Source organism: Echiichthys vipera (assembly GCF_963691815.1).
Source record: "Echiichthys vipera genome assembly, chromosome: 5".
NCBI lineage: Eukaryota > Metazoa > Chordata > Actinopteri > Perciformes > Trachinidae > Echiichthys > Echiichthys vipera.
Window position 1 is genome coordinate 13,112,119 of NC_139830.1, and position 21,990 is coordinate 13,134,108.

The 21,990-nt window shown below is 41.3% G+C and overlaps 1 protein-coding gene across 1 annotated transcript; it reads right to left on the reverse strand.

Annotated features, from left to right (window-relative positions):
• Positions 1-2,538: 2,538 nt before the first annotated feature.
• fzd4 (frizzled class receptor 4) lies at positions 2,539-12,138 on the reverse strand. The gene is made up of 6 exons (XM_083914557.1): positions 11,443-12,138; positions 8,007-8,144; positions 7,438-7,824; positions 6,690-6,835; positions 5,850-6,097; positions 2,539-5,682 (listed from the first exon to the last, which is right to left on the reverse strand). The coding sequence occupies exons 1-6, from the start codon at positions 11,704-11,706 to the stop codon at positions 5,264-5,266; spliced, it is 1,602 nt and encodes a 533-aa protein (XP_083770683.1). The 5' UTR covers positions 11,707-12,138; the 3' UTR covers positions 2,539-5,263.
• Positions 12,139-21,990: the final 9,852 nt, after the last annotated feature.

Sequence of the window (21,990 nt, forward strand, 5' to 3'; positions counted from 1 at the left end):
TTGTGCATGTACTGCATGCGTGCACGTGTGTGTTAGTGCAGCCACATCTGGAAACAATACAGCAGTGGATGCTGTCACTTTCCTTTTACCTCAGGCTTTTGAGTGAGTTCTTAAACAAACACTCAATTCACTCACAGTAAATTACAGGAAGGCAATCTGAGCTGCAGACTTAGACATTTTGATTCTCTCTCTCTCTTTCTCTTTCTCTCTCTCTCTCTCTCTCTCTCTCTTTTGCCGACACAAACACACTTGGCATGGCTTCCTCACTCTGGTTAGTACACACACACACACACACACACACACACACACACACACACACACACACACACACCATGCCAAGCATGCCCAGAATTAATCAGTTTCTCCAGATGCAATTTTACCCCTGCATGCGCTTCTAAATTACAGCCTAGCGTGCGTTCAGTGTAATTTTAAAACCCAAATTACAACTACTTTTGAAGTGAAAGGAGGTGTGCTTCTGTGAGAGTTTCTGTGTTTCTGGAAGTGAGTGTCTGTGTGTTGGGGAAGGTTGTAAGTTCATAGCTGATGAGATGTGATTGATGGTACAGTATTGTTTACACAGTATAATCACTGTGTTTCCACTGCGGAGTCAAAACAAATTGAGTGGTTATGGGGTAGTTCTCCTAACCCAAAGTAACTGTTAAAAAGAAATGCAATAGAGTTCACAACAGTCGCTGCTGCATAGATGTGTCAAGTTAGTTAGTGCCTGATGAATCACCACTGCTTAATTTGTCTCATCAGACAAAAGGTGGCAGCATTGTTCAACCCATTAAGTGAACACAACTGAGAGGGAAGAAGTTTCAGATGCAACATAGACCCATGACAGAACTTATTAATTAATTCATTCACTCACTCACCTACTCACTCACTCATAACTGCCCAGTAGTGGCTTTTGGGAGGTATGAGGATGTCTATACATGACACGCTGAGGCAGGATTACTCTTTAACCTCCACCTTTGATGCCTGCTATGAATCTCAGAATTAAAATCAAATCAGATCAACTTTTTGCCAAGTATGTAAACAGTTTACATACCAGGAATTTGAACTGGTGGTTTTGTGCTTAGCGGATGCAAATATACACTTAGAAACACAGAAAGAATACACTGCATTTAAAATTTAGCTGAATTAAGCAATAATCATCCATCTATCCATCCATCCATCTTCAACCGCTTGTCCCTATCGGGGTCGAGGGGGGGCCGGAGCCGTTCCCAGCTGTCATCGGTTGTGAGGCAGGGTACACCCTGGACAGGACGCCAGTCTATCGCAGGGCACATCCATCCAAAATATAGAATATGAAATATAAATTAAAATATGCAAATATACAGGTGCTGGCGTTAATGTAACACACCATGAGTGTGTGGACATACGTTAATGGAACGTGTAATGGTCAGGGGTGGCAAGGGGTGGGGTGGATCTATGACAATGGATTATGGCAAAAATCATATGATATGATTATTTTGGTCAATATTTAGATCACGATTACTGAAAATGTAAATGTGTGTTTGTGTGCATTTATCATCAGGAGTATACATGACTGCAGTGCAGTTTATGTTCTTCTGTAAGATCTTGTGGATGTGCTTCATGGCTTTCACCACCAGATGATGCATGTGAGTGAGTAGCAGGATTACAAGCAGGAGTCTGTAAAAGAAGAATTCTTGTTCTGTGTTTTTTTTTTTTTTTTGTAGTTGTGTATGAAGGAGTAAGCAAAAAAAATGTTATAACTAATAACAAGCAGTTTTATCCATGGTTTTGTCTGCAGCGGGGAAAGGCATACAGTTTTGGTTTGTCTTCATAAAGTCATGACAAGTGGAACCCTGGAACCCCAAGCGTCCACCTGTTTTTTTGCTGGTTGCAATTTATTTTGCTCACAAGCTAGTGAAAAGCTTATTTTCAACATTTCAGTAAACGTATTCAAGTCAACAACTCAGCAAAACGGGTGAAAGGACACCACTTAAGAAAAAAGCAGATTTGTAACACAAGACAAAACAGAAACATAATTGTGAAACGAAATTTGAAGCATTCAAAGCCAAAATCAAATTGAACGATTAAATGTAATGAACTGAGCAGCTCTAGTGGATTTCATTTAGAGCTAAAGCAATTAGTCAATTAGTTGGTTGATTCTGTGTTAATATTGTATTATTGTTTTACAAGCAAAGATACCAAACAATTGTAAGAATGTTCTGGTTTTCTTTGTCTAACGTGACAGTAAAAAAATATATCTTTTGGTTTTGTTGTTGGTTGGACAAAACAAGGTCCATCAAAGATGTCACCCTGGGTTTGAGGTAATTGGAACAGGCATTTTTTTGTATTTACCAAAAGATTAATCAGTTCATAGAAAAAAAATAGCAGAATAACCAATATTAAACATAATCATTAGTTGCAGCCGTGTTTCTATCGCACTTTTTTAAAACACATACACACAAACACACACCTCCGCATATTGGAAACCAAAACGTTTTTATTCATTATCTTCTTCTGATACAAAAGTGTTTTTAAATAACAAACAATTTTTGTCACTTTTTTACAAGGATAAATTAGCAGTTTCTTTATAATACATCGATGACATCATAAAGACCACAAGTCTTTTACACAAAGGAACAGTTTATACCTCAAAGGCTACGATGAGTGTTGGTGAACTGACCCCCAACATTGATGCTTATCTGGGCTTCTCAGAAAGCATTTACAAATCTGTATTACCAGTGGTTCTCAATCTTCATTATGCCGTGGCACATACACAGCATGTTTAAGGGCACAACTGTTCAGTGATTGTTTGGAAATGTCACCTGAAGCTCAGCGTGGTCATCCCAGAGTAGACAGCCAGGGGAACTGCATTAGCTCAGAGGGGAGGTGGTCAGAGGTTAATTTAATTCACTTTAACTCAATATAATGTTTGTTTGACTTTGGAAATGTAATAGCTGTGCCATCGTGTGCTGGTTTGAGAAACACTGGCTTTTCAGGGTTCACCAAAACCACTAAAAGTATCTTTGATGCAACAAGGGTACTGTTAGAGTTAGCATATTTTTTGGGGCGACGTTATTTTCTGTCCCATTCTAAACATTATGTTAAAGATACCTGTGACTGTGTGAGGCACTATCTGGTTTCAAATGACACACAGGGGGCAAAGCTCCAACATACATTTAAACATGCCAGTATTCAATTTTCTTCACTCTACTGAAATGTAGAAGGCGAAATTTGACACACACCCCACATAATATACATTCAAAGACTGGCGGAAACGCAATAGCTTTGCTAGATAAGATTGTCAGGCAAAAATACTGTGCACAGGAGCAGTTGCAAAATTTGGTGAGTGCAGCAGTAAGAATAGGAATAACTTATTGTAATAAGAGTTTATAGTACATTCTATAAGCAGTTAAAGAGAGAAACCGCAAGATTAAAATGTTCGGAGATGACCATTATCAACAAAATGCATCGCTAGAGACAATGAATAGAAATCTCGTCTCTATCATCCATGAAATTCTGAAACGTAATATACAAAAATCCTTTCCAGGGACGACTTGATTGTCTGGGAAGTGAGCCATGATGCAGTAGACAGGGTTAAAGAGAAACAGGCATACAGTGGGCCAATGAGAGCATCAGACAGAAAGATATGCACGCAGCACAGACACGCTAATCTGTAGTGGCAATTTCGTTGTGCTTCTGTGATGGCATGATTTAACTGAAGGAATTTAAAAAGAAAGGGAGATGCATACAAACAGATGGAGAGGAAACAAAATGAGTCAGGTATGGTCTCTTATTATTGGGGTTATTATTCTGATAGCGATCATAACTGCTGGTGGATGAGATTCGTGGGAACTGATTCCCATGTGTGCATACCTGCATATATGTGCATGTGCACATGCTTGTGTCTGTGACAGCTCTTTGTTATTGCATAATGTGTCTTTTGGCAAGTGATTGTCTAATAAGCTCTAATTCTTCAATGTGCCTCGGGTCCGATGTTTGGAAAAGAGGGCAGAGGGAATAATTTAATTTCCTGGATTTCATGGTAACTCAAGAGCATAGTGCAGGTTTCCACAGAAGAATGTACACATCATTGGAAGTTAGCTGAGCTTTTCATAGTCTACTGAGGTAAAAGACACAGGCCTACATTTCCCAGACGTCTTACCGCTTCCACATTTATGGGTCAATAAAAGGCACAGCTGGAGTGCTCCCAGGATCCATTGCGGTATGAATTTATAGCTACCACAGACTTTACCTAAAATTATACGACACATTAAAAAAATAATCTTCTTTCTCTGTCTGTACTTTCCTTCACAATATTTGTAAGAAAGGTTATTGTGAATTTACCCACATTCTAGTTATTTTTTTCTGCAGCATTCACAATGAAAACTGAAAGAATTCTTAATGGCTCTCTGCATATGAATATACTGTGTAATAATCTGTTATTACACCTCTGTCGTCCCTGGTAATGCACTTGTGACAAGCACAGACACTTCACATATTGTATAGAATTATAGTGCATTATTACAGCTTAGAGCTGGTTTCCCCAAAAAAATATGAGCAATAAAATCAACTGCTCTTTTATATTGTAAAAACGGTAATAATTTACAAAAAGAATTTCAAATGTAAACGTCACAGATTTAAAGGTCATATTTTATATGTTTTCATCGGATTTCAATCCATGTTGGTCTAGTATTTGATTTAAATTTTTCCGTGTGGATGATAAAAAAAACCTACGGGAACTCGAGTTGCTTTTGGGAAATGTCGACCTACATCTGAATAATGTCTGCACCAGGACCCTCCAGTGTTAAATTCAAAACTTGAAAAAGCCCTCAAAAGACACAGCAGTATGAGGATTACTGTATCCAGCAGGTTCAGTCACTTCTGCTTTCATAAGGCTTTGGAGAAAAGAGAGACAGGGAGGTAGACGTGGTGCTACACAGCTTATTGGTGCGCCTGGTCTGTTCTGATCTCTCATTCTCCTTCATTTTATGCTTCTTCCATCTCTCTGGGCAAAGGAAGTCTGACCGAGGTAGAGAGGCTATGGTTGCTGCTAATGTACGACCCAGTCCCCTCTTAGTAAGAGGGGGTGAGGCATGCTTGAAGACTGTCAGCGTGCTTTTACGATGCCATTGGATCCATTTGCTATCTTCAGAAACTCCCGCTTCTCCCTCTCACCGCTTTTCTCTGTCCTCCCCTTCTTTCTTTTGGCAAAATGAGTTTCAGTAAGTGACAGAGAAGCAGTTCAAAGTCCATTCTCTCTCTCTCTCTCTCTCTCTCTCCCTCCTCACACGACTGTCTCGTTGCCTTTCCCCGGTTTGATCCAGCCCTCGCCCGGCGCCCTCTTGCCCCCTCGGCTTGCCCTGCTATCCCTGAGCAGGCGGGTGGAGCAGCGCTGCCAGGTGTGGAGGGTTTTTGCCGACCAGATCCACATGCCCGACGTGATGCCAACGAGCAGAGACATGAAAATTCGAAGCATCTCCGACGCCACATACGAGTCCCGGGTGCTGGCCTTGAACTCTCCCCAGTGAGAAAGCTGGTAGAGGTAACAGCCGATGACAGTGGATGCCGGGACAGTGTAGAGAACAGAAAACACTCCGATCTTCACCATTAAACGTTCCAGCTTGTCTGTTTTGGCGCCGTCCTTCTGCAGGTTGGAGCGGATCTTGAAAAGAGCCACTAGGCCGGCACAGATGAACAGAGTGCCTGAGGTTCAGAAAGGAAAACATTAGTCATATAAGGACCATCAGTTAAGGAGAGGTTGTGGGGTCTGAGTGTATAAAATATAGGTGAATGCACTTTTATTTTAACAAGAAATAGGTAAAATCCCATAAAAATGGAAAAACGGATTGCACTTTCGTGTTTGCAATTACCTATTAGAAGGTATGTGGCAAGTGGCGCCACCACAAAGCCTGTGAGTGCCTCCTGTTGCTGGTTGCCAACATAGCAGAGTCCAGTTAGGTCATCTGCATCCACCAGTCGCATTATGAGGATGACGATGGTTTTAACGGCCGGGATGGCCCAGGCTGCTATGTGGAAGTAGGAGCTGTGCATTTCGATAGCCTCGTGGCCCCACTTTAGTCCGGCAGCCAAGAACCAAGTGAGGGTCAGGATCACCCACCTGATAGAGACAGAGAGTAAGCAAGCTGTGTGAGAGTGGCAGAACACTGATCATATGCACAGTTATCAGATTGTCCTTACTGGACTGGTATTCATGGAGGGAGTAAATAACGATCACATGTTTCCTGAAAACAAGATGCTGAGACAACATCAGGCTACTGTTTACTGCTAAAGTGTGCAAAACGTAACTTTGCCCTCTAGATAACTTTTCCATAAAAGCTCCTCTAGTGTAATTAGCTCATCATGAGATAGTAATAAGTTACATAACAGAGGGTTGTGATCATGTTTTTGGAGAAAGTGAAGTCCTTGGGCTTTGCAGTCTGCTGTTTTGAGCAGAGTGAAGACAAACTCAAAAGGCGGCATTTTACATTTTTTTTACACATGCTGTCTTTGTATGTGGGATTGAGTCTATCTAGTACAAAGGTTATGAGACAGGATAGTTTAGACTTTAAAAAAAAAACAGGATGCAAGTCACACAACAGCTGATAACAATGGGACAAAGAGATGAAAGATTGATACGATAGAGAGTGTGTGTGTGTGTGTGTGTGTGTGTGTGTGTGTGTGTGTGTGTGTGTGTGTGTGTGTGTACTAACCAGAGTGAGGAAGCCATGCCAAAGAAGTAGAGCAGGAGGAAGACTATGGCACAGCCGGTGCTCTTTAACCCTTCTTGTACTAGAATTGGTACTGCGGTAGCATCCAGGTCACAGGAAACACGCTCCCTCCCAAGAGTCAAGCGAACCTACAGGAAAGGACAGAAAGAGGCAGTGGGAAGACAAAAAAGGAAGGGAGAGATCAAGAGAAGTTTTATTACAAATTGGTCATTCTCAGCACAACCAGACTTAAAAATGTACTTCTTTTCCATTTAGATAAGCAGTACATGATTAAATCTCATCATTTAATGACTAATTTCATGTTTTGACCGATATCTGTATTTGCTTCTGTTTGTTTAATTTTTGCACTCATTTCAGGGATGACCTGGATAATCCTGCAGGGTCAACTTTTCTGTCATGGAGTGCAGTTCTCTTCTTTTTAATTAAATTAAATTAATTTATTGGACAAAGCTCATTAATCAACCAGGGAAAAAACAAGAGTTAGCTTATAGGCTAGCTTGCATCTGTTGTCCCTGGCCAGTTGTTAAAAAGGCACAGTAAAAATATAACACATCTCTACTGTATATCACATGTATCCACATAAAATGCACAATATAATTTTCACGAAATGGTCTACACTATCACTCTTTTACGTTTTATTTCACAGTCTTTTGATCGGTTCTTTTTTTTATTCATTCTCCTCAAAGAAATGAACGCCGGTGGGACAATTAATACTGAATCTCCCACTTACCAGGTAGGCAACGCTGTACAGATTACAGCACATAGATAGGAAGATGATGGGCCTCTCGGGGTAGGAGAAGCGCTGTGAATCCAACAGGAAGGTCAGGACCGTCAGAGTGGTCGACAGGAAGCACAACACAGCCCACACTGCCATCCAGGCGTCTGTGAAGACTTTGGCCCCTCGTCGGTAGAGCCCGCTGTCGTAGCCGCACTGGAGAGTACAGCTTTCTGTCTGTTTTAACCAGGTATACTGGTCAGGTGCAGATCCCAGCGCCTGACACTCTTCTTGATGGGGAGGATGGCGGACAGGCTGGTAGGGCGGGTCCTCATCCCCCGGGCCCTCCATGCACATGTGGTTGTGGTCGTTTTGAGGTGGGAAAAGGCTGCAGTTGAGCACCTGGAGAAGTGACATGAAGGGAAATTTTCATGATTGTGATACTTACTGTTAAAACCATTTTGCACTTTTATATACATAGAGATGTATCCTCAAAGAGAACTTTTTATCTGAACACTTTGATTTCACACCCCCCCCCCATTTTCCACATCACTTAAGGAGGTTCTTGTGATGATGTGACTCACCTCAGGCCATATGAAGCCAAACTCATGAAGAACCGGGAGGCATTTCCTCTTGACGGACAAACACATGCTACCACATGGACCAATGGGGATGGGAACCTTGTCTGTGCACATCGGCACATAGACTGAGCACAGGAAAAACTGGAAGAAAATGGAGATAAAAGATCACAAGCTGAACTTTTGAATTTTTGCTCTTAGCATGTTTTACAGAAGTCTGCCAAGATGGCAGACTTCTGTAAAACATGCTAAGAGCAAAAAAAAACAACCGCAGAGCAAAAGTCATTAAATGAGCTTAGGCTGAGGATACTGCACGTGTGTTGTGTGTGTATATATATATGAGAATAAAAGCCATGCTATTTTTATGAAGTGAAAAAGAGAAACAAACATATTGAGGAGTGATGTAAGAGGGAAAAATGTCAGTTTACTAAAACCAGTTTCAACAAAGTGCAGTAAGAGTGCAACAGTTATCCAATATTGTATCATATTTCAGTGCGTTGCTTTGAAGGCTTTGTTCCAGTGAAGTTAAAGCAAACTGTGGAGCAGGGGGTAAATCATATTAGTGGTGTAGTGGTTGTTAAAGAAGTGGAAATAGTGTTACGAACACCCTGTGGGCCAATCTTTGGAGTACAACTGGGTTACAGCTGGTAGATGGCTCCTCCATGCTTGCATACACCACTCACTACCCTGCTACTTTCACTGCCTTTACTTTCAATACATTACATCACCTCTTCTAGTGGTGGGTTTCTCTTTTCACTTCCAATGAGCAACTCCACGACCTGAGTCAAGACAACATGGCCCAATGCTAACCTGCTCCAAGGTTTAAAAACAATCTGTAGACTTGACAACACTGAGGGCATGCCCCATGTAATGCACCTAATCCCCCCCATCCAAGGATCTGTTTTCTCTGTCCCATGATAGTGGTTTTGAAATGGATATCGAAGTCAGGGTTATAAAGATAGTGAACTGGTGATAGTGATGTTAAGGAGTAAGTACTCTGGGGTTACAAAAGGTTGCAATTTTAGGCGATTTCATGCCTTCACGGCGAATTCAGTTTGAAGCCAGAGTGTAAAATTGCACCAAGCTCACGATATGATAATACGCAGACTTTCACTCGGCCTTCCTTCAGGTAAAGGAAACATACATGTGCCCTGGGATCTTTAAATACGTGCTAGCAAGTAGGCTTTGCTGCCATTTTTCATTCCAGCAATGGCAAAATATTCAACGGGGCCATAACGAGAACAAAATGTTTTGGGCTCGCAGCCTTGATCCAGTGATAGAGAAATCCCAGCTTGAAATCATCCCTTGAACTGAGCCCAAATGAAACGTGAATCCAGGAAGGCTGTCAAGGTTGGGAAATATATACAAACAGAAACTTCATGCAACTCTTTTGTGTGTGAGAATTGATTTGCTTAGTAAACATAAAAATGTTGCATCTGTGCATCATTCTAATCTTTGCCAATAAAAATGTACAACTGTGATAAACACATTGTATAAGAATTAAAGAAATATAGTCAGTGAGACACTTTTCTTCTTTTCTACTGGCTAACAATGTTTCTATATTAGTGAAAATAAAGCAGACTTGCTTTTGATTACTAGTCTAAAGCATGATACAATGACTCTTTACTGTGGCACTAACTGTGGGTATGAGATGTCAAAATCAGTTATGAGTTAGAGGGATCTCCTTTAAACTCAATTTGTTACATTATTCTGTGATCAGTATCTAGGTTGTAGTCGCTTTTATCTCTGCAAATAGAGCGGACCGGCTGATCAGAAGAAAGTATTAGGTTTCCGCAAATAGAGAATCTTTGTTCCCAAAATGAACCACACACATTGGAGTTGTCCTGAGTAATTTGCTGTTTGATTGAAATACAATTTTAAAAACTTAACAAAGCTGCCCTGTGTGTGAGCGAGAGTGAAGGTTTTGTTTTGTATGATTGTACGTTTCAAATTAACCAAAAGTTGATATTGTTATTGATATTAAATCAGATGTAGTGCCATTCCTGATATTTCTCACAATGAATTATAGCAGCGACAGAAATGTAAAGACCTTCTGGGTGTTTCCCCCCGACCGTTGGTAACCTGAGTGCTGCCACTACACTGCTAAAAGCTGCTCCGGTTACTTGTCAGGAAGCCTCCCATTAGAGCAAATGTTAGGGGATACGGTTTCCCTTTCCTCCCACTTTATTGTGTGTGTGTGTGTGTGTGTGTGTGTGCGTGTGTGTGTGTGTGTGTGTGTGTGTGTGTGTGTGTGTGTGTGTGTGTGTGAGGTCAGATTATCTTACAGGACAATTTTCAGCTGCAGGAGGACAGTTTGGTCTTATGTTGTAGTTGCTCCTTGTTCTGTCTGGTTGTCTCATAAACAAAATTGTCTCTTAAGCATGGTGTTTTTTTAGCCCTATTCCCAAACAGCTATTTGCACAAAAAGATGGCTAAAAGGGTAATATAAATCGCACACATATGCAGACAGGGCAGTGGGCATTTTCTTCAGGGTTACTACAGCTTTTGAAGAGTAAAATTCAAGATACCTAAACCAAAAAATGCTACACACTCAAGACCTCTCTCGTCACATCTGGGGATTGTTTCATTTAAATCATTTCAGTTTTCATTTTCAGAAAAGAGAGCATGTTTCAAGGAATATTTAAATTACAGTATACTCCCAACCTTGAAAACTGCTCAAATGGGGCAATTTTACCAAACCTTCCAACCCCCGCTGTTCCTTATAATAACGACATAAATGAGCATCTGTTTTATTATGTCTACGCATACATATGCCAACGATCATGACTTTGTACGTGTATGAGGCATGTAATAAGCTCATTTCAGAGAAAGTGAACTCCAGTAATCGACAACTTGACCTCTAGTCTCGTCTTTCCAATTATAGTCGTAATAAAAATCTTAAGGACGAGAAAGAGGACCACTTTAATTTTTTTCATACATGGTGCATGAGGCAGACAAGCAGCATTTGTCTTAGGACACTGAGGGCACCATTGTTAACAAAGAGGACAGTACAGTATATAGCACTGAAGACTCAGCTGTTGATGTGTGGGGCATGAACTCAGAATGTCAACAGACAGAGGGGGCATTTTCATTGAAATTAGCATGACACAACAGGAAGGCAGGGACCCCCCTCCACTTATTTTAACTCTCTGGGGGCCAACCTATATTATGCCCCTCGTTATCACTGGCACCATCAGTCTGCACAGTTCCCTATTGCTGGTAGCTCCCTGTCATGTGCTCTGGGATCACACTCTGGAGCACACACACGCACACACACACAAATAGCAGACTATGTTGAATCAGCCATGCCTTTTTATAAGTCCAGGATCAGTGGTCCTAAATGTGTGCACCAGCCTGCAGTCTGCACTTTTAATAACATGCTGTCTATTCTAGTCTAATACCAGTACGCATTTCTGTCTCACATAGTCTCGGATCTCGGTACCTTGAGTTGACTGGAGCAGCCGTACTGTATGAGCGGCGTGAACGTGGTCAGCTGCAGCTCGGCGTCCGACTGCAGCACGTTGCCGACCAGATTGGGCATCTTGGTGACGTTGTAACCGAGACCCTGGCACATGCTGATCCGGATCGGGTCGCAGGTCATTTCCTCCACCTCGTCGCCGAAAGCGCGTACCAGGCACAGCGGACCGACCAGCCCGGACAAGACGAGCAACGCTGCCCCGCTTAACGACACCATCATCCCGGGCATTGGTCTCTCTCTCACACACACACACACACACACACACACACCGCAACACTGAGCGGCTGCCTCCTCCGTAAACGTTGGCACGGTTGAATATCCTCAAACACTAAAAGTTAGGTTAGGTCGCCCTGGAAACCGCACCGCGCGTTTAATAGTCCAGCAGAAGCGGAGCGCGTGTAGTCCCTGTGTTATTTGGGGAGCCTAAAGTATCCAACTCCGAACCTTTCAGTAGATAAAAATATCCAGAAAGCAGCAGAGAATCATTGCGAGATATGTGCGTGATCAAAGGTGTTTTCAATTAAAATAACGTGCGCATCTGCAGTTCAAAAACAAACTACATTTGGATAAATCCCGCAGTCCTTCTTGCGTTGTTTCCCCCGTTAATAACTCCGTGTGGAGAGGCGCAGCGCAGCGGCGAGGATACACAGGTCGGGTTTTGCGCCTACTGCCTGCGAGCGTCCAGCTCTAAACTTTATTGTGTCTGTGAGGAGAGACTGTCTTACCCATAGACATATAAAGAGTAGATGCCGCATCGAACGTTGGGCCGCGAGAAATGCGGCCGCCATCTTGGATCGGTCATTCTCCCAGATTAGTTCTATGAGTGACTCGTTGAGCCTATGAGTTGAGCAGCAGAAGGAACAAGATGCCAGAGCCCTGTGCAGCGTATTCCTGCTCTAATCTAATATTACAATATTACAATTCATAATCAGTACGGTACAGTACAATTTTAAACAATTATACATAAATCCATGCATTTTTGAATGTTATAGTGAGTCCCTCAGGCTGTGGCAGGTAGATAAATATTTAGCTGCCAGAGGAGCTGCTGTCCCTTATTTTATTATTATTATCTTGTCACAGTAGAGGCGTGGAGATTAGCCTCTGTGGGAATGTTAGTTAATTCACCCCCAGGCCAGATGTGTGTGTGCATGCCTGTGTAGATATGAAAGGAGAAGCAGGGAGGAGAGGGGTTGTCGTACATGTGGTCCAGTGTAAATAGATTGCACATTTCCAGCAGTAGGTCAGCGGAGGATGTGCTGTGGTTTCATGAGAGGAAGACACTTCAGAGACAGTTCATCTCAGGTCACTTCAGATATTCTCAGTTTTGTTTTTTAAAAATTGAACATGACATTGAGATGAATTATGAGATAATTTTTCATGTCATGTCACTTTTTTTTTTAAAGTTTAGACTATCAAAGGAGAAGTGGCAGAATCTGACCAATATCCTTTGCTGTTAAACTGTTTCATCAAACAGGAGCAACATGATGTGGGGTTTATTATAAAGAATGAATTAGAGATTTAACATGTATTTCCACTCTGTGCCCGATATTCTCACAGCTGAACTAAATGTTCCATACATTTTGACTTGGTTCTCCACATCTCCACTTAAAGCAGGACGAACGTCACATGTTTGTAAACCAGAGCTGATGAGTCCAGGCTTTTTTAGTTCAGTTGTACCACAGGAGTTAAAAAAATCATACATTTATTTAACTAAGGAAAAATCTTAAATCGTTTGTATAATTCAAAATGGATATTACTGAGCTATGCCCCGTGTTTTTGTTTGCACATTTAATACATTTACTACATCATTAAAATATAAATAAATAGAGCTACACTCTAATTGGTAATTGTGCAAGAACAAAACAGTGTGAAAATGATCGATTTAACAAAATGTTATATATATTTTTATACCACACACACACTCGCTCCCTCTCCTCTCCACTACCACGACTATGCGACTGGCAGAGCATGGATCATTTCTGAATATTTATTAACATATAGGGTTCGGCTCTTGTTTTTTTTAGTGCTTTAAATGAAAGTGTGTCTGTTTGACTTGTATTTAGATGTGTCCAAAATGTCATCTCTCTCTCTCTGACCTAATTGTATTGATACTCTTGATTTATATGTATTTTAATTTTCTCTGTGTGTGTGTGAGTGTGTGTGCGTGTGTTTGTGTGTGTGTGTGAGAGAGAGAAAGAGAGAGAGAGAGTGAGTGAGAGAGACATTTATGTATTCATGTATGAAATATAGCCTATTAATACTCTATAAATGATTTCTATTGTTGTGTTTATATTTATAGTGTTTGTAAAACACCTATCATACATCACATATATCATATATCAGAATATTCTATTACTGTTAATCCCACTGTGAATATTAAAATACGCTGAACCGTGTCCTGTCCTTACACTGAGTGGAGCGGGCGACCGGGCCAAGATGGCGGCTCCACCGCTCGTCAGCGCCAATAGGCCCAACGTTCGATGAGGCGTCTACTCTTTATGTCTATGGTCTTACCCGTCCGGAGGAGAGCCGACCAATCCGTGCGCGAGAGTTGGCTTTCCCTGACCAACCCCTGACCAGGAGGGCGGGATCCAAGAGAAAAATACACGAGAGAGCCACATCTCCTCCCCTCTCCAACTATCCCATCTCCTCTCCTTCAGCGTTTTCTCTTAATCTGTTCTATCGTTTAATTTCTTCTTTAATCTTATTCTGTTCTTTCCTCACTGTGCTCCCTTCTCTCCTCTTCTCTCCTCCTGTAAAGAAAATCAGCAAGCATCCCCCATGTAATTCTGACAATATCCAGAACCTGTATTTATACTGGATGATGTGGCTTACATATGTTTTTATTGGCTGTATTTTTAGAAAATAAGCATCTGAAAAGTTGATTTTTCAGCATGAGTGGGGTTTTATTTTATATTTAAAGTACCCAATGGTCTTTTAAGCCTGTCTGGAACTTCACCACAGGTTCCACTCTCCCTCTCTAAAGGTCCATCAGCTCTAAGTGCCCGTGACATTGTAATTGAAAGTAGGGCCTTAAGTGATGCCGGAGCATTGGAAATCTGTTTTGCATTGCAATGGATGCACATACTAGACAGGTTTTGTTTTGCTCATGGCGCCCTGGGAGAAGACTTCTCTTTTTACAGCATGAAACTAGCAGTGAAGAGTGTTGTTTTGGCTTTTCTGTGTTGTAAAAGTGGACTTGGCTGAGAAAGCGCCTGGAATTGTTGCAGATATTTGGGGAGGAGGAAAGCTCAAGGCACATTTGATTTGTGTTTTCTTCCAAGTGATTTGTACAATTCCGAGGCTGCCAGATGAAATAAAACTCAACTTAAGAGCGCCACAGAACTTTAAATGCCACAAATACCTGAAAACTGTTTTCTAATGTCACTTCACATTTAAATGGTTTAAATGGAACAAGATTCAAGTTCAGCTATACTATACTATTTATTTTATATATTTACATTTTTAGTTACTGTGGCGAGAATTCTGTAATTAAACAATTACTACAGAGGCCAACTGCACATCAGCATTAATTGCTTAATTTTAGAGTGTTGACCCTGTGAAAAAAATACATTTGGACAAGATCATTTGTTACTGACACTCCACAAGTGATCTAGAAACACATGCACACAAACACAATGAGAAAAAAAGTCAGCTGAATCCCAAATATGTGCCTTTTAAAAATGATCTCAATTGCATATCTTCTTCTACCCAAAGACACAAAGGAGATAAACACCACATAGAAGGAATTTGAGGCAGATAATAAAAATGAGCAGACGTGCAGACAAAAAGTGATTTCGTCCAACACACTAATCCTTTCCTTAGCTCTTATTTCTTCAACTGGCATGTTTTTGTCTGGTATTTCTAGGGATTTGCCGTTGATAAGAGGCAGCTGATAAATGCTTGGAACATGAAAACATCAGCAGCAGTCTGGTTGGCTGTTCTCATTGTGGTGCTGTGTTTTCCTCTCCTGGATTATACTGCGATGTTTAGGCGAATCCGGTGTGACAATTGATTGGCAGCAGCAATGACCTCTCCACCCGGCCAACCTCAACCCCACCCCCCGACCCCTACTCACACACACTTCTCTCTGCTCACACACACACACACATTCACACCATCCCCCTCTCTCTGCTGCTCTTTGACTGAACCTGGGGTTGAGACCTGAAGTAATTAGCACTGAGCTGAAACAATAGAGTGCCCTGGAGCTGATGGTTATCAGGGGCGTGGTGTTGGAGTGTGTGTGTGTGTGTGTGTGTGTGTGTGTGTGTGTGTGTGTGTGTGTGTGTGTGTGTGTGTGTGCTAAGAATAAAGTGAATGGATTGGAACATGAGATGGAGAAAACAAATCAAAGCCATCTTGAAGGACAGTTGAGTCAAGAGAAAAGGTAAAAAAAAAAACACCAGTGGAACTTTTATACACTTTATCAAGACTAATAATTAAAGAAATCAATTATTTTATTATTTTAACAGTAGATGCAAAGACGAGTCAGTCAAGCAGAGAGCTAGAGGAGGAGGAGGAGCAGCAGCAACACATTATCAGCCCGAGCCACCAGCACACGCCGTCTCCTCTGTTTACTTTCACAGTAGAGTGTGAATAGCAGGGGTGAGCAGACAACGTGTTGGAATTGACAGACTAATGACCATCACACTGAGTGGATAATGACCACAGTTACCCTTTAAGCCATAAAACCACTGAGTTCATAATCAAATAGGTCATTAAGATGGACATTTGGCTGGTAAGAAAAGAAGAGGGGACTGCAGGTTTACAGCCGTATAATGTACAGCTGTACATTGAGGGTCACAGAAGTTTACAAATACATATAGCCAATCGATACATACATTTAAAAAAAAATCTAAGTAAATCTCGCTTTTCCATTTCGGGTCTAAATTCTGTCCAGTTTCCAGACGAAAATGGCCCTCCGTTTATTCATAGGCCAAGCAGGGCCACCATGGCCTGAGTCGAGCGTCTCTGGACTGGAAGACGGGTGTAGTAGCTGTAGCTAATTTCTCATTATTGCTGAAGGACCTGGAAAAAAGAAAAATGCACAATAACCGACAATATTGGTCAAACGAGGATATCGTGGCTCTGCTCACTACCTGTGCAGAGGAATAATAATTCAGCAGCTATAAAAAATTGTAAACTGTGTTGTTATCTGGGGAACATCACATTTATTGATGGAAATGACTTTCTTAAGAAAGCCACACATGACTCGATATTAATTTAGAAGTATGAACTGTGTTAAGGTAATATGTTAACATAGTCTGAAAAGTTACATGTACAGGCAGGCAGTCAATCTAACAACCCCAGTGTGTATTTTCGGAGCAGGTCTGAACTCTTTTTTTCTGGATGACGGCCCGTCAGACTACAGGGCTTTTGGTCAATTTTTAGACTATCGGACTGCCAGGAACGGGACACCACCAGGCCGCCAGTGTTGGTCAGTTCTTTTGCGAGGCTATCAGCTTGATAATACAGTAGAAAGGTAAATGTTTTTTATTCAACTGGCTGGCAGTCCAGGGCACTCAACATTGGCGGGTTCGAAGATAGCCCTAGCTTGCAGCGGCACAGTAGTATAGCGACGTCTACTAAGACCTATCCTAGACCTTATCCTTTATCGAGGGATACCACAGAGAACTACCAAGAAAGTTTAGGCCTGGCTCTGATTTGAGTTTTGCTTTTGTCTCTCAATTGATTGTTCTCTCTCTCAACTGCAAATGATGGGTAGTAGTTCATCATATGAACTAAAAAATGGATTATCAGATAATAAATTTCATCTGGACCACTTCTATTTTATTTGCTTGTGGTTGTACACTACTTACACACTACAAAACATATTTATGAATGGTCTCAGTTTTTTCTCCATGTTCAACTTATTTTGGACTTGGTGTTGGTTATCATAAATCCACAAGGAGTGTATTTTCCAGCCATCCTACTTCTATGCACAGCTTGCTTTCTGACCAAACCAGCAATCAGCTGCAGGAGGAAATCAGGCTGCCAATAATCAGGTTAGAACAAGCATAACATAAACATTTATACTGACTAGTTAATTGGTGGTGACTGTATGGAAAAACAGTGTTTGTAGCCTGCAGAGGTGGGGCCTGGACACAGTAAATATTCAATCAAAATATATTCAGAACATGATGTGGAGAGCTGGAAGTGGGAGGTTTAGGAAGTCTAGGAAGGGATTAGGAATTTCTGCTGTGCATGTCAGTGATGGCAGCAATTGGACCAACTATAATGATAATGTGTAAATGTGAGCAGTGTTTTAAATCAGTTCTACACGATTTTATGGATCTTTTTTTTTGAGCATAGAGGGCTAACACTTTCAGATTATTGAACTAGGTCATAAAGTAACACAGGACATGTAGCGCGACATCTGTGTGTGAGTTTGTTTTTCAGTCCAGTATATGGTTGATTTCCACTGCTGAAGGCCAAGCAAAAAATAGTCAGGGCTTTCTAATTATCTATGCCACAGTTTCCTTCAACAAAACATTCATGTGATTCTTTTATCATTTCGATGCCAACAGAAAAGGACTCAATGGTGTGGTTTTCCTTCCCAAATTACCCACCCTTGCTAACATTTTGATGGTTTAATGCTTAAGAGCCCTTCCTTTGGAAGGACATGTGCCCTGGCTGGCCTGGGATCAAACCTCCCCACAGTCTTAACTTTGCTAATCCCTAGTCTGCATCACTGCCACCTTTTGTTACTTCCACAATAACACAAAAAAACATGTGTGTTAGCATTATAGGTACCACATGTGGTAGACTGGCTGGGCCATTATAATAAGTGAAAACCAACTTTATTGTTTAATTCAGCTTCAGTCTTCAGGGAGAGGCTTGTTAAATAAATATGAATGTTTTGTTTTCAACACATCCTTATACCTAAATGACAGAATAGGTTGTTTGCTGATGATTCCCCAAAACAACATTTATGACCCATAGACTGTACAAAAAATGTCAAGGTCCCTTCTCTCAACTTGATCCAATCTTCCTCGCCTACAGGAGTCACCATCTTGTCTGACTTTGACTCCACCTCATTTCTTCTTACCAAGAAAGGGCATTGATGTGACATTGTGGGAGGGTGAAACATCCAACTGGCTGACGTTTACCTCCTAGGCGAAGTGAGGGGTAGCGGCTAACATACAGACTATTATGTTTTTTTGTACCAGGCCTTAAAAAGGCTTAACTATGCTGTGAAAACGGCCTGTTTAACATAGGCCACTCAGTGAACTGCATTTTTTTGGCCTTTCCTTATTGGATAAACCTAGAATTCGCTGTGATTGGGGCTTTTTAGTCCATTCTATTTACAGCAAATACAGAGAACTTGCAATGTGTGTTGATGTTTGCGCCCCCTATGGACAATAGTGGCAATGTTTCCATGAGCACCACCGCCTCATGTCATAAAGAGACAAATTGACAAAATAGACATATTGCATGCCTGTCCAGGAGGAAGACGGCTAATTCAAGAGCAATTTTGAATCAAATCCTGCAATTTTCTCTCTCTGTTGAATGACCGGGACCTATCACTGTGCCTTTTTTAGCTTTTGTTTTTAATTCTTCGGGCAGTTCTTTTCTTTATCTCTTTGCTGAACCGGCCCCAGTATCAGCCATAACCACTCAATAAAAAGTCAAAAATGAAAATAAAAATAAAATTCGCTGATGGACTTTTTGCTCGTGCAGGTCACATAGAGCCATCAGGATTAAATTGAGACTGTTTTGTAACCATTTAAAAACTCATTGTATTACGTTAAATGTTCATGGGTTGGGTAAAAATAAGTATGTGTAAGTATTTGTTACATAACTTAAGTAGACAAGTTAAATTTGTTTCCTAATTAAGTTAATTAAGTTCCATCCATCCACCCTGAACAACTCCATACGCAAACTTTGTCACTCTTTATACTACGTCGGCTGACTTCCTCTTTTGCTCCCGTCATAATTACTATGGCCTCTACAGGCTGTGACTTAACAATGATCGTAAATATGGGTCGCTGCTTGCACCTGTACGACCCATGATTAATAATGCAGACTCACTTCATCCGACACCTGTAATTCTAAAATACTTTATAGTACTGACATGGGCAGGGACTGCATCTATCCTTAATGAGTCAATGCCAGTTGTTCGAAATGGTTTTGTTTTTTGTTACTCTATTTTTGGCATTTTTACGATTTAATGTTAAATATTTATTTTGTTTCATCTGTTTAATCAAATCTTTTTAGATGCAAATGCAAAGGACTTCTCTAGTTTACATTTTGTTTTAAGAGGAGACAAATCTACCTCTCTGTATCATTTGAAAGTCTTTTGGAAATGCTTCTAATAAATTCAACGTTGAAGCACAATGTTTTAAAGGTAGTCAAAGTACAACCCTTTGTTCAGAGTATGTAGTTCTCTTAAATGTGGTATACACTGCCTCTTCTCCTTTAAATTCATACATAAACACGTTAGCTTGACCACAGCCCTGTTAAGACCAACTTGGTCTTACTGTGGGAATGTAACCAGGCTAACCTTTCAGCTTGGCAGGCAGAGTGAAAGGCAGTACCCTGAGGACAGAAAGAGAGACGCAAGTGTGTATCAGTCACCAGATAGCATCTTATGGCTCGATGCCCAATCCTTTAGTCCTTGAAGTGTGGTATTAATAGGCCTGCCAATTCCTTGGAATGGTGTAAGTGTGCATAACTCTAACTATTTTGAATGCAGGAGTTTGTCTGAAGCTGCATGGCTTTACTTAGATTAATTTGGTATTCGTAAGCTTCTTTAAATGCAGGTGTGTGGACGGGTAGGTGCTTATGTCATTGTGGGGGAGTTTGATAGAAAAGAGTCAGGGGTTTATACAGGTGATCTGTCCCCCCTGGGACCGCAGGCTCACATTACCCTACTGAAGGGTACACACACAACCGCTTACAGAACTACACACACTCTTGCTTCAACATCAATCCCCGCTCTTACTCCATCCCTTTCCTCTCTCACTGCCAGTCCAGCGATGCCTTTTTTAAAGCAGACAGTCATCTGCTCATCTGTTCCTCCTCTAACTATAGTCGGGGGGCACAAAACTATTTGTAACAAGACCTTTTTTTGCACTCTGACCATTTCTTTTTCCATTTCCCATGATATCTTTCTTCGAAATGTAGCCAAAGCAATTCAATAACCAAAAACATTAGGGCCTGAAAATTGATGCCTTAAACTGTTTATTCCCATGATCACCGTACAATATCAGGAGAATCAGGTGTGGACATTGTCTGGAGTTTCACTTTTACATATATAGCACACAGCAGGAGATTCTTCACTCTAACTAGGTGAGGTGGGGGCTTGGTGGCGCCTGGGTAGAGCGTGAAGGAGGAAGGACATGATGGGGATTACGCCACAGTCTCATAGTTTGTAATTTGGTCAAAAGTCTTGCGGTTCCTTGAATTTGTCATCTCTCCAGTAAGACTTTTCCATTGGCATCTTCGTGTAAATCACCCTTCTTCTTCACCATTTCATTTTTGTTTTCTTCCATTTACGCAAGCCACATGATAGAAACATTATCAACATGCCCCCAAAAACACACCCACTCACTCGCTCATCGTAAATACTCTGCACAGTGACCTGCTTTACTCACAAACTCAATTAGAGATTACACAGACTTTGTACTAGGGAGCTGGTAGGGTAAAATCCAGGGGCGGAGTGGCCATCTGGACAACCGACAAACTCAAGTGAACCATCCGGCAGACTGCGCATGACCGGCCCATTGAGTAAAATCTCTTCAGAATCAAGCATGTTCCTGTGAAAATGTCAGAAATCTTGATAAACCATTGGCATGGAGAGTCCAGCCAGTATATATAACACTTGTTGTGTCTCTACATCTCACTCATGGTTGCTACAGTGTCACACTCATTAATCCAGCCTACTGGTTTTTGTTTAACCTCCTATCTTGATCTAATTATTTTTATTCAGACGTTACATAACTTTCATGACCACAAATATAAAATGACCAACGATTGAATTGGTTTTTTTTGTTCATAAATTAATGTAGAATGGTCAGAGCAAAGCCTCATGGGAAATGGGAACTGCGTACTGCTTCAATGATCGCTCCGCGTTTATCCAATGAACGAATGGGGACGAATGAGCAGCTCTCAGACAGAGAGAAAGAGAGCAAGGTTGGAGTAGTGGATTTTCTTACAGTGGAAAAGGAATCAGATTTGCGTGTTTGATTTGCTCAGTTACACCTGATGGAGGGCAAGAAGAAAAAGGAGAAAGGAGGGGCTGAAAAGGCCAGAATGAAGAAGAAGCAGATGCTGGAGGAGAGAGCATCAAAATGGTCAAAAATCACGGATTTATTTCGAAACCACCAGGCGTCAACTAGTGATGCAGGTGAGTTGACAGGAAAACGGTTAGCTCAAGCTTTGACACTGTTGTGAATTAGCAAAACATTTGGGCTGAGTTCTTCATAGTTCCTCCTCGGTAGGGCTCTGTCATCATATCACGGTCTGCACCGCAAGTTTTACACATACACACACACACGCACGCACACACGC

Coding starts and splice junctions, on each gene's coding strand:
- fzd4 (XM_083914557.1), bottom strand. CDS start 11,706: ATGCCCGGGATGATGGTGTCGTTAAGCGGGGCAGCGTTGCTCGTCTTG. Junction 8,145..11,442: donor GCTGCTCCAGTCAACTCAAG/GTACCGAGATCC, acceptor ATTTTCTTCCAG/TTTTTCCTGTGCTCAGTCTA. Junction 7,825..8,006: donor TTGGCTTCATATGGCCTGAG/GTGAGTCACATC, acceptor TCACTTCTCCAG/GTGCTCAACTGCAGCCTTTT.